Source organism: Marmota marmota, unplaced genomic scaffold (assembly GCF_001458135.2).
Source record: "Marmota marmota marmota unplaced genomic scaffold, marMar, whole genome shotgun sequence".
Taxonomy (NCBI): domain Eukaryota; kingdom Metazoa; phylum Chordata; class Mammalia; order Rodentia; family Sciuridae; genus Marmota; species Marmota marmota.
Window position 1 is genome coordinate 5,807,479 of NW_025999944.1, and position 16,310 is coordinate 5,823,788.

At 38.5% G+C, this 16,310-nt stretch overlaps 1 protein-coding gene across 1 annotated transcript in view; it reads right to left on the minus strand.

The window, feature by feature from the left end:
* Window positions 1-225: 225 nt before the first annotated feature.
* Adam7 (ADAM metallopeptidase domain 7) overlaps window positions 226-16,310 on the minus strand; it is a 47,440-nt gene continuing 31,355 nt past the window's right edge. The window contains exons 17-23 of the mRNA XM_015499377.1: window positions 12,146-12,226; window positions 10,814-10,892; window positions 10,192-10,297; window positions 9,725-9,824; window positions 5,625-5,690; window positions 2,792-2,848; window positions 226-339 (exon numbers count right to left, since the gene is read on the minus strand). Coding sequence (XP_015354863.1) covers window positions 226-339; window positions 2,792-2,848; window positions 5,625-5,690; window positions 9,725-9,824; window positions 10,192-10,297; window positions 10,814-10,892; window positions 12,146-12,226 — 603 coding nt within the window. The remainder of the gene's footprint in view (window positions 340-2,791; window positions 2,849-5,624; window positions 5,691-9,724; window positions 9,825-10,191; window positions 10,298-10,813; window positions 10,893-12,145; window positions 12,227-16,310) is intronic.

Sequence of the window (16,310 nt, forward strand, 5' to 3'; positions counted from 1 at the left end):
TCCCAGAAGAGAACCAGCTTGGTTTAGCCAGGTTCCAGCAGCAGGTAGGATTCTAAGTCCATGTGTGGGGCAGGGCAGCAAAAATTCCACAAGGGCAGGTGTGAAGCTTAGGGTCTTAGGTCACAGGTCGAGTGGATTAGTCCATGCATAGCAGTATTCCTATCAGCAACTCTGGGTTCAAGGGAGAGAATTCAATTCCCCAGAGGCGACAAGAGCCAGAGAGCATCAGGTCAGGGATGCATCTGGAGAGCAGTCCTGGGCTGCAGGGCTCTCATCCTGGGGCTGGATATAGGACTGCAGCTGTAGTATGTAGGTGACATCCAGTAGAGCCCCCTGGGGCTGGTGTGGAGGTTATGGAGAGCTTCAGCCCCTAAAACATTGACTATGGGATCTGGTCAGCAGAATAACTTAATTCCAAGTCTTTACATACCCCCATCCCAAAGGATGGAGCAGTACCCCTGATGCATATTCCTATGACGTCATGACTGGCTCCACAACCAGGGGCAGGACTTCTCTGTCTTAGCTGGACAACTAGTAAGAAGAAGCTGGAAGAACTGCTCCCTAATCTCTCCAAAGTCCTGGAAGGAGAGGACTCCTAAGAAATCAAGCAGGTAGCAGAGGCAGCATTTGAAAGGAGCCTGGTAAAGCCCCTGAGGCCTGGGCTGAGCAGGGCAGGATGACTCACAGGATACCAGACATTATTAGAGAAAGAAGAAGACATTTGAGGGGAAATGGAATCAGAATTTAGTAGTTAGTTGAATGTGGAGCCCGAGTTAGAAGAGTAGACAACAGTCATTAAATTTCCTAGAAGACATAAGGGAACAATAAAAAAAAAAAAAAAAAAAAAAATTGGGAGGGTGATCCTTTTATGGAGGGCAGAAGATATTACCAAAATTACAGCCCTTCTACATTGGTGATGTTCAGGAGAAGGTGAAGACATGGCTGTCCCTTAAATGTGACGTCAGAGGATCACTGTGGGCTTTAATGAGGCTGCTATGCATCTGATACAGAATTTTTCCCTCCCAAATTTTTTTATATAAAATATTTAAATTGGCATCTTGCTCTCAGAACACATTCATGGAAATTCCTTTTTTAAGTGGAGGTTCTGATGAGGACAATAAAAGCTNCCCCATCCCCGTGGTCTGAGCATGTCCTCCCAGCTGGCCGGAGCTAATTTTCTGAAATGCTGTTTCCTCTCAATTTGTCCATCAGCCTCTTAAGGAATTCTAGAAAGGCAAACCTACAAACTTAGAACTGCCAGGAGCCTTCCGTGTCCTCGTTTGCCAGCCTGTGATTTTGAGGACTATCCTGCAGTCAAGGTAACTATTCTTCTGCCTCCTTCAATTAATTAACTATTGGAACCAGCCACCCTGCCATGCCTTCCTAGGCATTTCTGCAGGCCACAGTTTAGATCAGATTTAGTGATACGGACATCAGGATACCAGTTCCAATTAAAGTAATTTCATGCCCCCAAAGAACTAACCACTTATGAGCAATTTTGCTTCTTAGACTCAGGATTGTAATTTAGCATCCTCCAAGTTTTAGCTTTTTTAAAAGTAACCAGATTGACATTTTGCAGGCTAATGCTGGAGCACAGAGACTCTCCTTTTCATATTAAGCTAAAGAGCATTCGAAAAGCCATAGACATTTTTTTTTTTTCTGTAGCATATGCCTATGCTGTACGTTGTGAATTCTACAAGTAAATTTTAACAGAAAGAAATTCTCATAAAACGTTTTCTGGGTTGATAAAGAACATCTGAAAAAGTACTGAAATACTTTTAACAAATATGGAGGGATGGTGGTGAAGATCTTATATTCTGGATCCTCCGCCCAGGCTTGTGCAGCCATTCTGGATGTCAAGTTTCAAGGTCTAAACAGAAACAGATGGTCAGAGATAAGTTGCTTTCCAGGAGATCCACAGACATGTACTTCAGTTAGTCATTTCTATCTACTAACTAGGAGAGCCTTCCTGGATTCTGTTGTACTACATTGATTCACACTTATTTTAGATCTCCTTAGCCATGGCTAACTGTTCACTTGTAAAATGACAAGCCAATCAAGAAAAGAAAGAAAACAATGTGTTCTCCAGTGCAAGATGTCAAACAGTTTGCTTGCCCTAAGGACCATCTCCACTCTTCTCTCTAGGCTACAGACCTGTCATTGTGGAGTGAAAGGATCATTAGAAAATGTTCTGCTGTATCTCTCTCAGCAGGGACAGGGTCTCTGTATTGGTCGGAATTCCTTCTAAGAACACTGTGTGGAGGAAAACAATTCTCAGCACATTGGAAACGAACTCAAACAAGAATCATTTCCTCTCTCTTTGACCAAAATCATACTTTTTTTCACATTTTTTTCCAAAACAGACATAGTAATTCAAATGTGAAATCACCCTTCACCTACAGCCAATATTTTATTTAGTAAGAAAAAAAAAAAACTTTAGTCAAGCAATCATCAGAACAACATGTCTTTTTCTCTTATTATTCCTTAATGTACTTGGAGAACCTGTAGGTATGTACACTCTGGCCAACAAGAGTCTGAGAGAGAAACATTGTTGTTGTCATTTGTAATATATGTCAAGACCCGGGCACTCTTGAATTTTAGCTTGCTCTTGTGGTCAAGTTTAATAGCCTTGCACAAAATATGCTTGGCAGAATTCTACATTAGAAATTTCGGCATACTGGTGAAAAGAACCATCCTGTTCTTTTGATAAGTTCAGAGGGCATCCCTAATCCAAAGTAGATAAAAAGCATTTGAAAAATAAAAGGGGAGGTGCTCCATTAAAGGAACCTACCACTTTGGCACTTTGATTGGAATCTGCAACTCCTTTGGGATCTTTATTTGTAGATTTCTGTAATCAATAAATTACGTTGTATCAGGAACTGCACCAGATAGGAGCACACAGGCACACACACATATGAGCATATACGCACACATACAGAACACTTCCTCTTGCTCCATGAAAAATCTAAGACAGTTTGTAAATTGCTATGGAATGGAGAGGGAGTGGATAGTACTAGTTAGATAAAGTCTTATTGGAACCATTAGTCCTTGTAAAAACTTGCAGCTTTTTCCTAGAATATGTTAGGTAAGAGATTTTCCCCCATGTGCGTGGATAGGCAGAATTAATATTGTCAAAGTGACCACATACCAAAAGTGCTACCCAGATTAATGCATTTCCTACTAAAATTCCAGTGACATTCTTCATAGAAATAAAAAAAAAGCAATCATGAAATTAATTTGGAAAAATAAGAGGCCCAGAATATCTATTTTTCTCTTTAGTGAGAAAAGTAAAGCAAGAGGCATCATAATACCAGATCTTAAATTATTCTATAGAGCTACGGTAACCAAAATGAAATGGTATTGGCATAAAAACAGCCATGTAGACCAATGGAACAGAATAGAGAAGACACAGAGATAAATCCACATAAATACAGTTATCTCATACTAGACAAAGGCACCATAAACACACATTAGAGAAAATATAGCCTCTTCAACAAATGGTGCCGGGAAAACTAGAAATCCATATGTAGCAGAATGAAATTGAACCCCTATCTCTCACCCTGCACAAAACTCAAAGTGGATCAAGATGTAGGCCTCAGACAGAAACCCCGTGCCTACTGGAAGAAAATTTAGGCCCAACTTTCCATCAAGTTGGTTTAGCAACCAACTATTCAGGAAGTAAAATCAAGAATCAATAAATGGGATGGAATCAAACTAAAAATCTTCATAGTAAAAAAAACAAAACAATTAAAAACATGAACAGAAGGCCTATAGAACAGGAGAAAATCTTTGCCACCTGCACTTTAGACAGAGCATTAATCTCCAGGATATATAAAAATCTCAAGAAACTTAACTCTAGAAACCAAATATCTCAGTCAATAAATGGGTAAAAGAACTGAATAGACACTTCAAAAAAGAGAAATATGATTGGCCAACAAATATATAAAAAATGTTCAACATTCTAGCAATTAAAGAAACACAAATTAAAACTACTCTGAGATTTCATCTCACTCCAGTCAGAATGACAATTATCAAGAATACAAGTAATGTTACATGTTGGCGAGGATGTGGGAAAAAGGTCCACTCATACATTGCTGGTGGGATTGCAGATTATGCAAGCACTCTGGAAAGCAGTATGGAGATTCCTTAGAAAACTAGCAATGGAACTACCATTTGAATCAGTTACCCCACTCCTAAGGACTTAAAATATCCAGAGGACTTAAAATCTGCATACTACAGTGATTCGGCCCTATCAATGTTTATGGCAGCTCAATTCACAATAACCAACCTAGGAGCCTTTCCACAGATGAAAGGATAAAGAAAATGTAGTGCATATACACAATGAAATGTTACTCAGCCATATAGAAGAATTAAATTGTGGCATTCCCTGATAAATGGATGAAACTGGAGACTATCATGCTAAGTGAAAAAAGCAAGTCTTCGCCAAAACAAAGGCCAAATGTTCTCTCTGATATGCAGATGCTCACAATAAGGGGCAGGGAGGAAAGAATAAGAGCTCACTGGATTAAACAAAAGGGAATGAAGGGAAAAGGAGAGGGTATGGGAATGGGGAATAGAGTAGAATGAATCGGACATCACTTTCCCATGTTCATATAGGAATACACGACCAGTGTCACTCCACATCATGTACAATCACAGCAATGGGAAGTTATACTCCATGTATGTATATTATCATCAACATACATGGAGTATAAATGTCACACTGTCATGTATAACTAGAAAGAACAAATAAAAATAAAGGAGATTCTCAAAGCTTTTTTTTTTTTTTTTTAAGTTAGAGCCTTCATTCAGAAACTTTTGCCACTAGAATCCTAGTCAAACCTACTTCAAAGACAGGCCTGCTCTGGCTCCACGGGTATTTGGACATATACAAGGGTATTTGCCCTTTAGCTCCAGAAATACTGTCTAGCCTCCTCTGAGATCCTTTGGTATGGTCTGAGGATCCTGTGAAACCATAGACTGAAAAGTATTCTGATCACAGTCATCAATCCCTAAAGAAACCTCAAGGACCATTGCTCATTTTGAAATATAGATTTGAGAGTCTTGATGTGTTCAGGCCCAGTTCTGAGAGTTGTTCAGCTAACATAACAACTTTGCATGTACAAGTTAGCAGTTTGGGTGATTCTCTGAGATTTATTTTTTTATTTTTTATTTTTTTACCACTTTGGTTAAAGAAGCTTTCTAAAGCCCTCAAGCTGGTCAAGGCCTCATTGAAAACCCTCACTGTGTTTTGTCTCAGGACTAGGGGGAGGTGAGCAAGGCATTACTCTCAGGAGCAGAATTTAAGGGATAAAAACAAAATCAATAATCACAATAAACAATATGTTAATATGGTAAAAATTAATTGACAAGAATTCATGATGATCTAAATGCCAACATGTTAAACAGAGACAGGGCTGCCCAGGATTTACCAGCTCCTCTCCTCGCCCTAATCCCCATGCAGCTGAGAAGTCTGCCTCTATACCAGACTGACCTGTTCTACCCTAAATCAGAAAGCCGTGAGACTGGCCTTTTCAAAGATCCAACAGACGATTACCTGGCATCAAAATGATTAATGAAATGGACACAGGCTACCACAACCAACAGAAAGGGCAGGGACATACCAGGGTGATGTAATGGGGACTTGAGAAACTGGATGGGAGGCTCTCCAAGGTTTCTGTAGTTCTCCGCTAGAGAAAAGAGAGACCATTTCCCTGCAATTAGTACTCACGAAAGCAGGACTATTTCCCAAGCCCACGGCCATCCCTGGGATAAATCCCGAGTAAATGTAGGAATACTGAAAGTCAGAAAAACACTATTCTTCCCGGGGTGGTTGTCATGCATCCAAGAGCCCAAGACCTGTCTACAAAGCCAAGACACACATTAGAGTGACTTCCTTTACATACTGTGTATGGCACCAGGTGGGTCTGCTAGTCTCTAATCTTAGTAGGTCTGCATCCTGAGGCTCCACAGCCAGATATATTCCTTAGCACCTGACGGTCTTTTGGAATCTCCAGAACTTCCTATTAAAAAAGATGGGTGATGGGCTTGGTGGTGTATGCCTATACAGCAACTTGGGAGGCTGAGGAAGGAGGATCACAGGTTCAAAGCCAGCTTCAGCAACCTAGAGAGACCCTGTCTCAAAATTCAAAAAATAATAATAATAAGAGTTTGGAATGCAGCTCAGTGGGTTACGTGCTCTTGGCTTCAATACCCAGTACCAAAAACATAAAAAAATAAAATAAAATACAGCGGGGCTTGACTGAGGCCACTCTCTGCAAAGTGTTTTCTGTTAAGTCCCCAGGAGACATTAAAACAACCAGAAGGTGTGGCCCAGGAGAAACAAAACCTGGGAGAGGCACTGGGTGCCAAAGGAGGAAAATCAAGCCTCAGTAATATAACAAGGAAGTCACACCAAAGATCCCTGCCCCCCAAGCACAATTTTGCAGAGGACTGGTCTTTAATGGGGAGCTAAGGTGTCAAATAAGATGAGTTAAATCATCATCATTCAAATAATTTTGTCAAGTAACATAAAAGCCCTGAATGTGAGATCTAATGGCCCAAACTCTATGGTAAAACCTGTCTATCATCAGTGCATCCTTAGTAGTAAATTGAATTTATCCTGGTTTTCAACAAATATTTATCAAGCTTCTCTTCTTAGTGCCTTTCATTTTTTTTAGTCTTGAAATGTAACAAATATGCCCCCAGATTCTGCTTTGCTTGAATCTCAGGCTGGCTTCTATAACTATGCATCACGGGGTTACCTGTTCAGGTACCCCAGATTCAGCTTTGCTTGAATCTCATGCTGGCTTCTATAACTATGCATCATGGATTCCCTTCTCTGGGAGCGTGCCTAACTTACATATGAATTTAAGGAAGCCATAATTAGCAAAGTAATGGTATCAGCGTGTGAGGCACAGAATAATTAATATAATTAACACCCAACACTGTAACATACAGTTTCTCATTTAACATTTCAACCTGGGGGCAACATATGAGATTGATATTAGCTTCATGTAGTTTCAGACCAGAAACTTTCAGCATAGGCTTACATTTTTTTCTAAAACTCAGACTTTTTTGTTGTTGTTGTTGTTACCATGATAAAACATACACGTGCATAAAGATGATAGCAAACCTTCATATAACAAAGAAAGCTGTCCCTCTCTAAACACTCCAGGGAAGTTCAACAGAAGCATGTCTGCCAAAATGTGGCTTATGCGCTCACAGCGGTTAAGAGGAGCGTGTTCTTCAACATTGGGCAATAAAGATACAGGGCTTATAGGTGCTTTGCATCTGGACAAAGCTTCCGAAGCATCTGGATCTGTGTATACAGAGCAACAGCAACCAGGACTGGACAGCAGTTCTAAAGTACTGGTGTCGTGTTCTCACTGGCATTTACATGCAGCAACAGTCGGTTGATACACAGCCCCAAGGTTTGAGGCTTTTCCTCTTTTAAGATGCTTTTCACTGTTTCATCAGTATGATTTTTGGAACGATGTTCCTTTTTACACCAGTTATTGATGTTTTTAAAAAAGGAATGACCACATAGCTTCTTAATCTGTCCACATGATGCTTTCAGTAAGCCAAACACACTGGAAAACACAGCTGTTATGGGCGTGAAACAAGCCACTATTTGCAAGAACTTCTGCAGGATTTGACAGCTTCTTTCTCAGGTTTTATGCATTGCTAAGGCTGGTATTTTAACAAATGTTCTGCTTTTGTATAAGTATACACAAACAAATGCACAAATACTAAGTGTAAAGGTAGATGAATTTGCACAAATGAACCATCTCTGTGACCAGCCCCCACGTAGCTCGAAAATTAGAAAATTAAAATCCCCCTGCAGATCCTCTCTCTCCTATGGTAACTGCTATGCTGACTTCTAATACCACAGGTTTGCTTTGCCAGTTTTTGAGTTTGATATCATCTATTATCTAACAGTTTGCTTTTGGATTTGGATTCTTTAGCTTCAGAATCTGGTTGAGAGATTTATTCAAGTGTTATACATCAGTCAATCAACTACTATCCTTCTCCTGTAGTGGCCCATTGATGCATGTATTGCAATTTGTGGATTCCTTTTACTGTTGCTAGACCTTTGGGATTTCTTCTCTTTTAAACTTTTGCAAACTATGCTGTTAGAAGATTGCTGTAAATGCTCTCTGAGGTATAAATTTCTGAATTCATGTCAGAAATTTCTAGGTCTCAGGCTATGTTTACTGATTTTCTTATCATGTTATTCTGTTAATTTATTAATTAGTTTTACAAAAATATTCTGTTGATATTTTGATTGGGCTGTTTTCAAACTATAGATCAATATGGGACAACTAACAGTGCAACAACAGTGAATGTTCTGATCCGTGATCATGTATTTCACTCTATTTATTATGGCACTAAATTATTTTTTTGTTAATATTTTATAGCTTTTCTTGCACATCATTTGTTCATTTTTAACCTTAATTATTTTTTTTTGTATTTTTATGCTATTTTGTTATTTCACTTTGTTTTTGGAATTGTTTCTTGCTCATCTATGGAATCACAATAATTTTTTGTACACTAATTGTGGATCTTGAAATCTTACTAAATTCACTGTTATTGAGATTCCACAAATTTTTTTCTGTAGAGGACCATGTCTTCTGTTTTACTGCAGATTCAATTTTCTTATTAGATATAAGAATATTTAGATTATCTCTTTCTTCATAAGGTTTGGTAACTTGTATCTTTCAGAATTTTTAAAAATTTCATTCATCTGTCAATATACTAAAATAATGCTTTTTTATCATCTTTTTAAATTATTTACTTAATACATATAGAATCTCCTGATTCTGATTCCTGATATTGATAATCGGTGCTGACTTTTTTTTCTAAACAGTGTGGCTGGAAGTTTATAAAATTATTGATCTTCTCATAAACAACTCTTGGGGAGGCTGGTGTTGTGGCTCAGTGGCAAAGCGCTTGCCTACCACATGTGAGGCACTGGGTTCGATCCTCAGCACCACATAAAAATAAATAAATAAAATAAAGGTATTGTACTCATCTACAACTAAAAAAAATTTAAAAAAAACTCTTGGTTTTATTGATTTTCTTTGTTGTTTTTCTGTTTTCTATTTCATTGGTGACTTATCTGAAGTCTCTTGTTCTCTTCATTTGATGGGCTTATTTGCTTTCCTATTTCCAGTTTCTTAAAATAAAGGCTTAGGTCATTAATCTGACATCTTTCTTCTTTTATAATAAGCCTTTAGAGCTATAAATTTTCTTCTAATGACTAATTTCAGTGTTCCCCACATACTTTGATAAGTGTTTAATATTCATCTAATTTAATATATTTTCTAATTATCTTTTGGTTGATGCATGACCTCTTTAGGATTTGTTATCTAATTTCTAATTAGGAATTTTTTCAATATCTTTCTGTAACTGATTTCTAATATTTTATTTGAGGACATCTTTTGCATGACTTTGATTCTTCTAAGTTTATTGAGATTTGTTTTATGACTTAGAATATAGTTTATGTTCATGATTAGAACACAAAATAAACATTATATTTAGTCTGCTTATTCTGCTTGGAAATGGTGGCTTGGTTACTGCTGTCTGCACATGCAGACAGACAGACAGACAGCCTCACTGTATGGGGCCTTGTTACATGGCTTCCTTGCCTGCCTCGCCTCACTTAGCTTAGGGTCAGCTCCGCTTCTCAGTTCATTAACTGCGGCAGGTGAAAGTGCCTTACGTGCAGGGGGTGGATGTTCGGCAGGACTGACTCGGTCCTCATCTGCTGCTCATCACCGAAGTATCCTTTGTTCTCCACTCCCCGGGTATCTCCAGGCGGGCTGTCAGGAGGGAAATTGAACATTGGCACAGCCATGGGATAAGACTGCTGGAAATACTAAATCATCTAGAAAAAAAAAAATTAAATGCTATGCTCGAATTGCCCTGTAAAACAATTAAATCACAATATATTGGGAAGGAATCAACATCTGTAATTTTTCCAAGCCCCCTAGATGATTTCAGAGTGCAGCAAAGCTTGGGGACCACAGGGATAAACATATGGACATGAGATAGCATGTAAAAGTTTGATTTCCTACTAATCTTACATGTTTTCAGTAAGAGACAGTTTCCTCCCACAGTATCTCATGAGACCACAAGGCTTATATACTCTTGTTAACGGTCCCTCTCTCACAAAAACTGTAGACGTACCTCTGAACTTGCTTCGACTTAATACATTTTTGGTAACGAATAAATAACATGACAATTCCAGCACCAATAATCACCAGGACAAGCACAATGACCATGATCGTGATATCTGCAACGTCAAGAAACATGGGTTTTGATCAGGGCGACGATCTTAGGGCGAGGAAGTATTAACATTTAATGGAGCAGTTAGAAACCCAACTTCTTCCTTCCTGAGGTACTTTATAATTCCCCTTCCCCCAGGTACTTTATACAGAATAAGAAGCCAAAACATTACACAAATAATCATCTGTATTGCCAATTGACACTCAACTTAAGATTCCACCACATTTAAGAGAACCACAATGGTAAGAAGAGTTTTGGTCTTTAGTTATTAATTGACTATAGAAAAGGCTTTGTTGTGTTGGGGTTTTCAGAACAACTGAGTCAGATTAGCTAGAAGAGGACTTATTAATTCTAAAGGGTGACTGTAATAAATTCTATTTGGGTTCCCAAGCATACAAAATAAAAAAAACATACAAATCCAGTAGAAGATAATAAATATATAGCAAATATGGAAAATAAGGAAACAGCTTTTTCACTACGCAGCTTTTGGTATATGTAAGAGATTATATTCTAGGATGCTCACTGGTAATGTTTAAGGTTTCTTCCCAGTCGGTGAGAATCTGTCCTTCCTCACACTGGCACTCAAGTTCATTGCTATCCACCTGGAAAATCATAATTTTACCAAATGACTGGCATAAGTTAAGTTTTGAACCTCATTTTGGTTCATACTAATTCTGCATCAAACACACTCATGCACACACACTTATTGATCTATGAATTAAACTGAATACTAAAATCAATGTTGCACAAAAGTAAGCAAATATAATACAACTAGCAAACACCTTTGTAGAACATCTTTGCACAAAAGAATTATATCAACATATTCAGACAGGTGAACAGGACAGCATGCCATGTCTTTCCAGAAAGCATTCATATCTTTAAAAAATAGTCTCTGCTAGAGTTAGACCCATTGTGGTCAAAGAGCAGATACTAAACTTAGAAATAATGAGATCATACTGACATGGGGAAAAAGTGGTAGCAGAAGGTTAAGTCCATTAAAGAGCACCATGTAATGGTAAAAGAGACCCAGGAGTCATACATTCGGAGTTAAATCTAGGCTTTCCAGCTTTCCCTAAAACACACCAGTGTGCCTAGTTCCATTTATAACAAAGGGCATAGGAATACTACTCATCTCCTAAGTTTATTTAAATGTTATTAAACATTTCAGTGGATATACATGTGTATACACATACACACACACCCAACACACCAAGAGGAGCAACTGCTAGTCATATGGCAGAGCATGTTCGGCCTGGTTAGAGAATACCAAACTGCCTACCAAGTGGCTGCATGACAGTTCATATATATGTGTGTGTGTGTGTGTGTGTGTGTGTATATATATATATATATATATATATATAGCCACATAAAATATACAATACTTGAAAGTATAGGATGCATATTCAAATAAATGTTAATAAGTGATTTGATTAACTGAGTTTAGGAAAGCAGTGTCACATAAAGTGCTAGAATTAAACAGAGTTGAATTTTAAAATAATTTTTGGTTGTTTTTCTCAAAAGCTTTAGGTTAATCCTGACAATGGTGTCATTTAATTATGTGACATTGTGATACGTCAGATTTTAAACCTCAGGTTTAAACTTCATATGTATATAAGTTACTGGATTTCTAGATTACCCATCTGATAATAATGCATTTACTCATAATACTAGCAATATCTGTATGTAATAATACCTGGTTTGGCTCTTTGTATTAATTATAATCCATTAAAAATGGATCCCAAATATGTATTTAATTTAAAAAAAAAAACAGCACACTCACATACAAGCTCAAGAACAAGGCTTATGTAAATAACTGGCTGATAAGACATTAGCGTAAGAAACAATCCACTCTTACTGAATTTTCTTCGCATTGAGAGGGGCAGTTGGTTGAATTGTAGGCCTTTTCAGTGTTCACACATTCTCCGTTGCTGCATACCTGGACGTGAAGTAGCAAACACAAATTAGAATGACTTATAATATATGTGACATTGGAACCTCCCATGATCACATGGGAGATTATACATCCCACTATTTGTGATTTAGTTGCAATTGGTATGATTGTTTTCTGTTGTGAAATTCCACATGTAGAATCTTTGGTGGATGGAACAATCCTGTATCAATGATTGATGAAAGCATTAGATATGCAAGTATTGTTATATATGGGCTCATTAATTATTAAAATGTTTACATCCTTATTCTTTGAATGTTAATTTGCCAAAAAACACCACAATTATACTTACAATGATTTCTTATATTTCCATTGAGTTTCTTCTGATTTCTTCTGTAAGGATCTAAACTTATTAAACCATGTTTATTGGTGGAGAGCATTTTATCAGTCTCAGTTAATCATATGTTGAATAGTTTGAATAAATTGAGATTCTAGATTTCTAAAAATAATTGTATGGACTGCATATTTTAACTCAAACTAAATATGTTAAGAATAAATAACTAGGATTTTCTCAACTGAATAGACTTTTTTGCTTGTAACAATTTTTTAAATATCCTATTTCCCTATTTTTAACTTTTTAATTTAAATTTATTTCCCAGCTGCTAAAATGGTTTCCTTTTTTTCCCCTCAGAAACATCAGTGATGTCTGTATGTTGTCTATGTTTTCTTACTCATGAGGGGGCCTCTCCTTCTGCTAGGAATGCAGTCTCGCAGCCTCTTGGCTGGCCACTTGGTATTCTCTAGCCAGACTGCACATGCTCTTGCCATATGACCCGGCAGTTGCTCTCCTTGGTGTTTACCCTGGAGACGTGAAGGCCTGCACCATGCAGAGGTCTGTGCATGGACGGTCATAGCAGCTTTGTTCCTAAGGGCCCAGACCTGGGGAGAGCCAGGGTGTTCTTGAGCAGGGGTCAATGAGTAGACTGAGGGACTTCCAAACAGAGGTGTGTTATGTGGGCCTGGCAAGTTAAGTGACAAGACAGGACCACGAGAGGACACGGAGGAGACTTGCCTGATTATTACTAAGTGGGAGAAGGGGCTACATACTGCATGATACCAGCTGTGTGGCATTATGGAAAGTCAAAACCGTGGGAACAAGAAAAGAGATCCGGGGTTTCCAGATGCAAGGGAGAGAGGGAGATGTGAACAGGCAGAGCACAGGGGATATTTTTAGGACAGCAAAACTACTACTGTATGAGACCATAATGTCGTCACTAATTCATTGAAATCCATAGAATGTACAGCATTTTCACCTTCGTTAGAGTGAACTCTAGTAAGGATACGGGGTGACAATTATGTGTTCATCTGGATTTCTCACTTGTAACAAATGTACCTCTCTGGTAGGAGAAGGGCAATCTCTGGACTCTTTCCTTATTTTGACTATTAGCATAAAACTTCTGTAAAATGAAACTATGAACATTTAGCTTTTTAAGAACTTCTTTTCAATGTATAGCTCTTTCACAGTGGGGGATAGTGAGGGGGGCAGCTATCATCTCTGCCTTCTCAGATGGGCTTCCTCTGTCCAGGCTTTGGAATTCTTCTGTGTCTCCCGCCACTTGCTCTCTTTGCCTGTCTTTCTACCTGCATCACGTAGCCTGGGGACCGAGTGCTTAAAATGCAGACAGAGCTTTCTTAAGTACTTCAAGCCCAACTGAAGATACTGAGATCTGTGCTGTTTTGATTTTGTCCTTTCTGTGGGTCTAATACGGAGACAACTATGAAGACAGTTTTGCCTTAGCTCTTCTGTGCCAGAGAATGGACTACTTAAGTTCCTCCTTCTTTTTTCCTCTCTTTTCCCTCTTTTCTTTTTGTTTCCTTTTCTATGTTCCTGATACTGTCCTGTAATGAAGGAAAAGACCCTGGGAACGGGCCGTGTTTCCCCCATCTTCCTGTACGAAATTAAAATTTGCCAGTAAAAATAAACACAAAGAGAATGCAAAGGTTTTTGTCTGCATTTGAAGTTCACTGGGTTTAAAGGCTGTATTCCAGTGTTGGGCGGGGGGGGATAATAGGAAAAGCTCTTTGATGTCACTGGGATGTCACCATAAACTGGCATTTGCTAAGCAATGAATCTGCCATCGTGAGCTGGTGAAGAACTATCAAGAGCGGGACTGGTGATTTGTCCTCACCTTCTCATGAAGGGACAGGACTCTGGTGGCATGGACACAGTGCACTTGCAGGATTGAGTGTCCCTATCTCAGTCCCTGCTGCCCTTGGTAAAAGGGATGCCAGATATTGGCTTCACACCTCAGCGGATTTTGCAAATCTGAAGTGAACTGAAAATTGGCATTTTCTTTGAGCTGATGCTTCTTATGCACTTTATCTCACTGAATTTCTTAACTTTTCTGCTTTTGGGGTTGATACACCTACCTTAATTTTCACCATTTTGATATTTATTGACTTGCTTTAGCAGGAAATAGGACAGCTAAAACACCACGCGGACTGGGTCAGTCACCATTAAATCATCACATTTTTGTGCTGTCTTTCTTTCCATCCTGAATTTTTACTGTCCAATTTTTATTTCTCCTTTACCTTTTGCAAATGCCACTGTAGCATTTGTGGGCAATGGTGTCAAGAGGGACAGGAAGCAGGCCCTGGAGAGAAACTATTTAATTTCAAATAGTTGATTTTTTTTTTAAGTATTCTGTGCCTTCCACATATTCTGGAAGAGCTGGCTATTGTGTACAGCACAGATTCTAGCATTTTCACCGAGGTATGATAAACTCTTTCCAATTTGGCCTCATTTTATTTGTTCAGCTGTTTCTTTGGCCATTGTACCTGAAGCTCAAGCCACGTTGAAATGATCAATTATCTGAATATGCTGTGCACCTTCACCTTTGCATATTATGTGGGCATTTCTTCCTAAAGATTTTTCTGCATTCCCATGTTTATTACAGAACTATTTATAATAGCCAAGGGTTGTGGCAGGCCTCAAATGGCTGTAGTTAGGCTCCCTTGCCGAGACTTCCAGTGGGCTATGTTATGTTTTTTTGTGTGTACCCAGGGCTGAGAACCAGCCATGTTATGTTTAGTTGAGGGCAGAAACATTGATTCAGTGTGTAGACTCAAGGTCATGAACATTATTAACCTGAGAGCATGCAGCCCCTTATGTAACCTGTTGGCAGTTGTGCCTTCTTCATTTGGCCTGCATAGAAAAGAGGCCATCAGGAAAGACTCCAGGGTCAATGGGCTAATGGGACTAAAATGGAACTGGCTGGGGGCTGAAGCTGAGGCTGGAGGCTGGAGGCTGGAGGCTGTAGCCACCAATGAATAAAGCATATCTACTATCCTAACTATGTCTTGCATCTTCTTGCACCTGCCACACCCTGAATCTCTTTTCTGGGTCAGAGCCCCTGCATGACACCAAGATATGGACTCAAGCTAAGTGTCCATCAACAGATAAATGGATAAAAAATGTTTTATGTATACACCAATGGAATATTACTTGGCCATAAGAAAGAATGAAATCCTGTCATCTATGTCAGCACAGATAAACTGGGAGATATTATATTAAATGAAACAGGCCGGGTAGAGAAAGAGATTAAATTCTGCATGTTCTCATTCATATGTGGAAGATAAAAAAATGTTGATCTCATGTTAAAAATGTTACTTATGAAAGTAACAAGGAGAACTGTGGTTACCATAGGCTGGGGAGGGAGGGAAGAGGAAGGGGACAGGAAGAGTTTGGCTGATGGGTACAAGTTTACAGTTAGGAGTAATAAGCTCTTGTGTTCTATGGTACAGTATGGCGACAACAGTTCACAGCAACTTACTGTATATTCCAAAACAGAACAAAGATTTTGAATGTCTCTAACAAAAAGAAATCACATTTGAAGTGACAGATAACAAACTACTGAGGTTTGATCATCACATGTTGCACCCATGTATCAAAATGTGATGTTGCATCCAACAGACATGTACAATTATTAAGTATCAATTCAAAATATCAAAGGTGAAAAGACAAATAATAAATACATAATAAATAAATAAAAGGTCCCATTTTCTCTGAGTTAAAAATGTTCATCCCAACCTATTCAACACATGAATGGATAAAAAAATGTGATATATATAT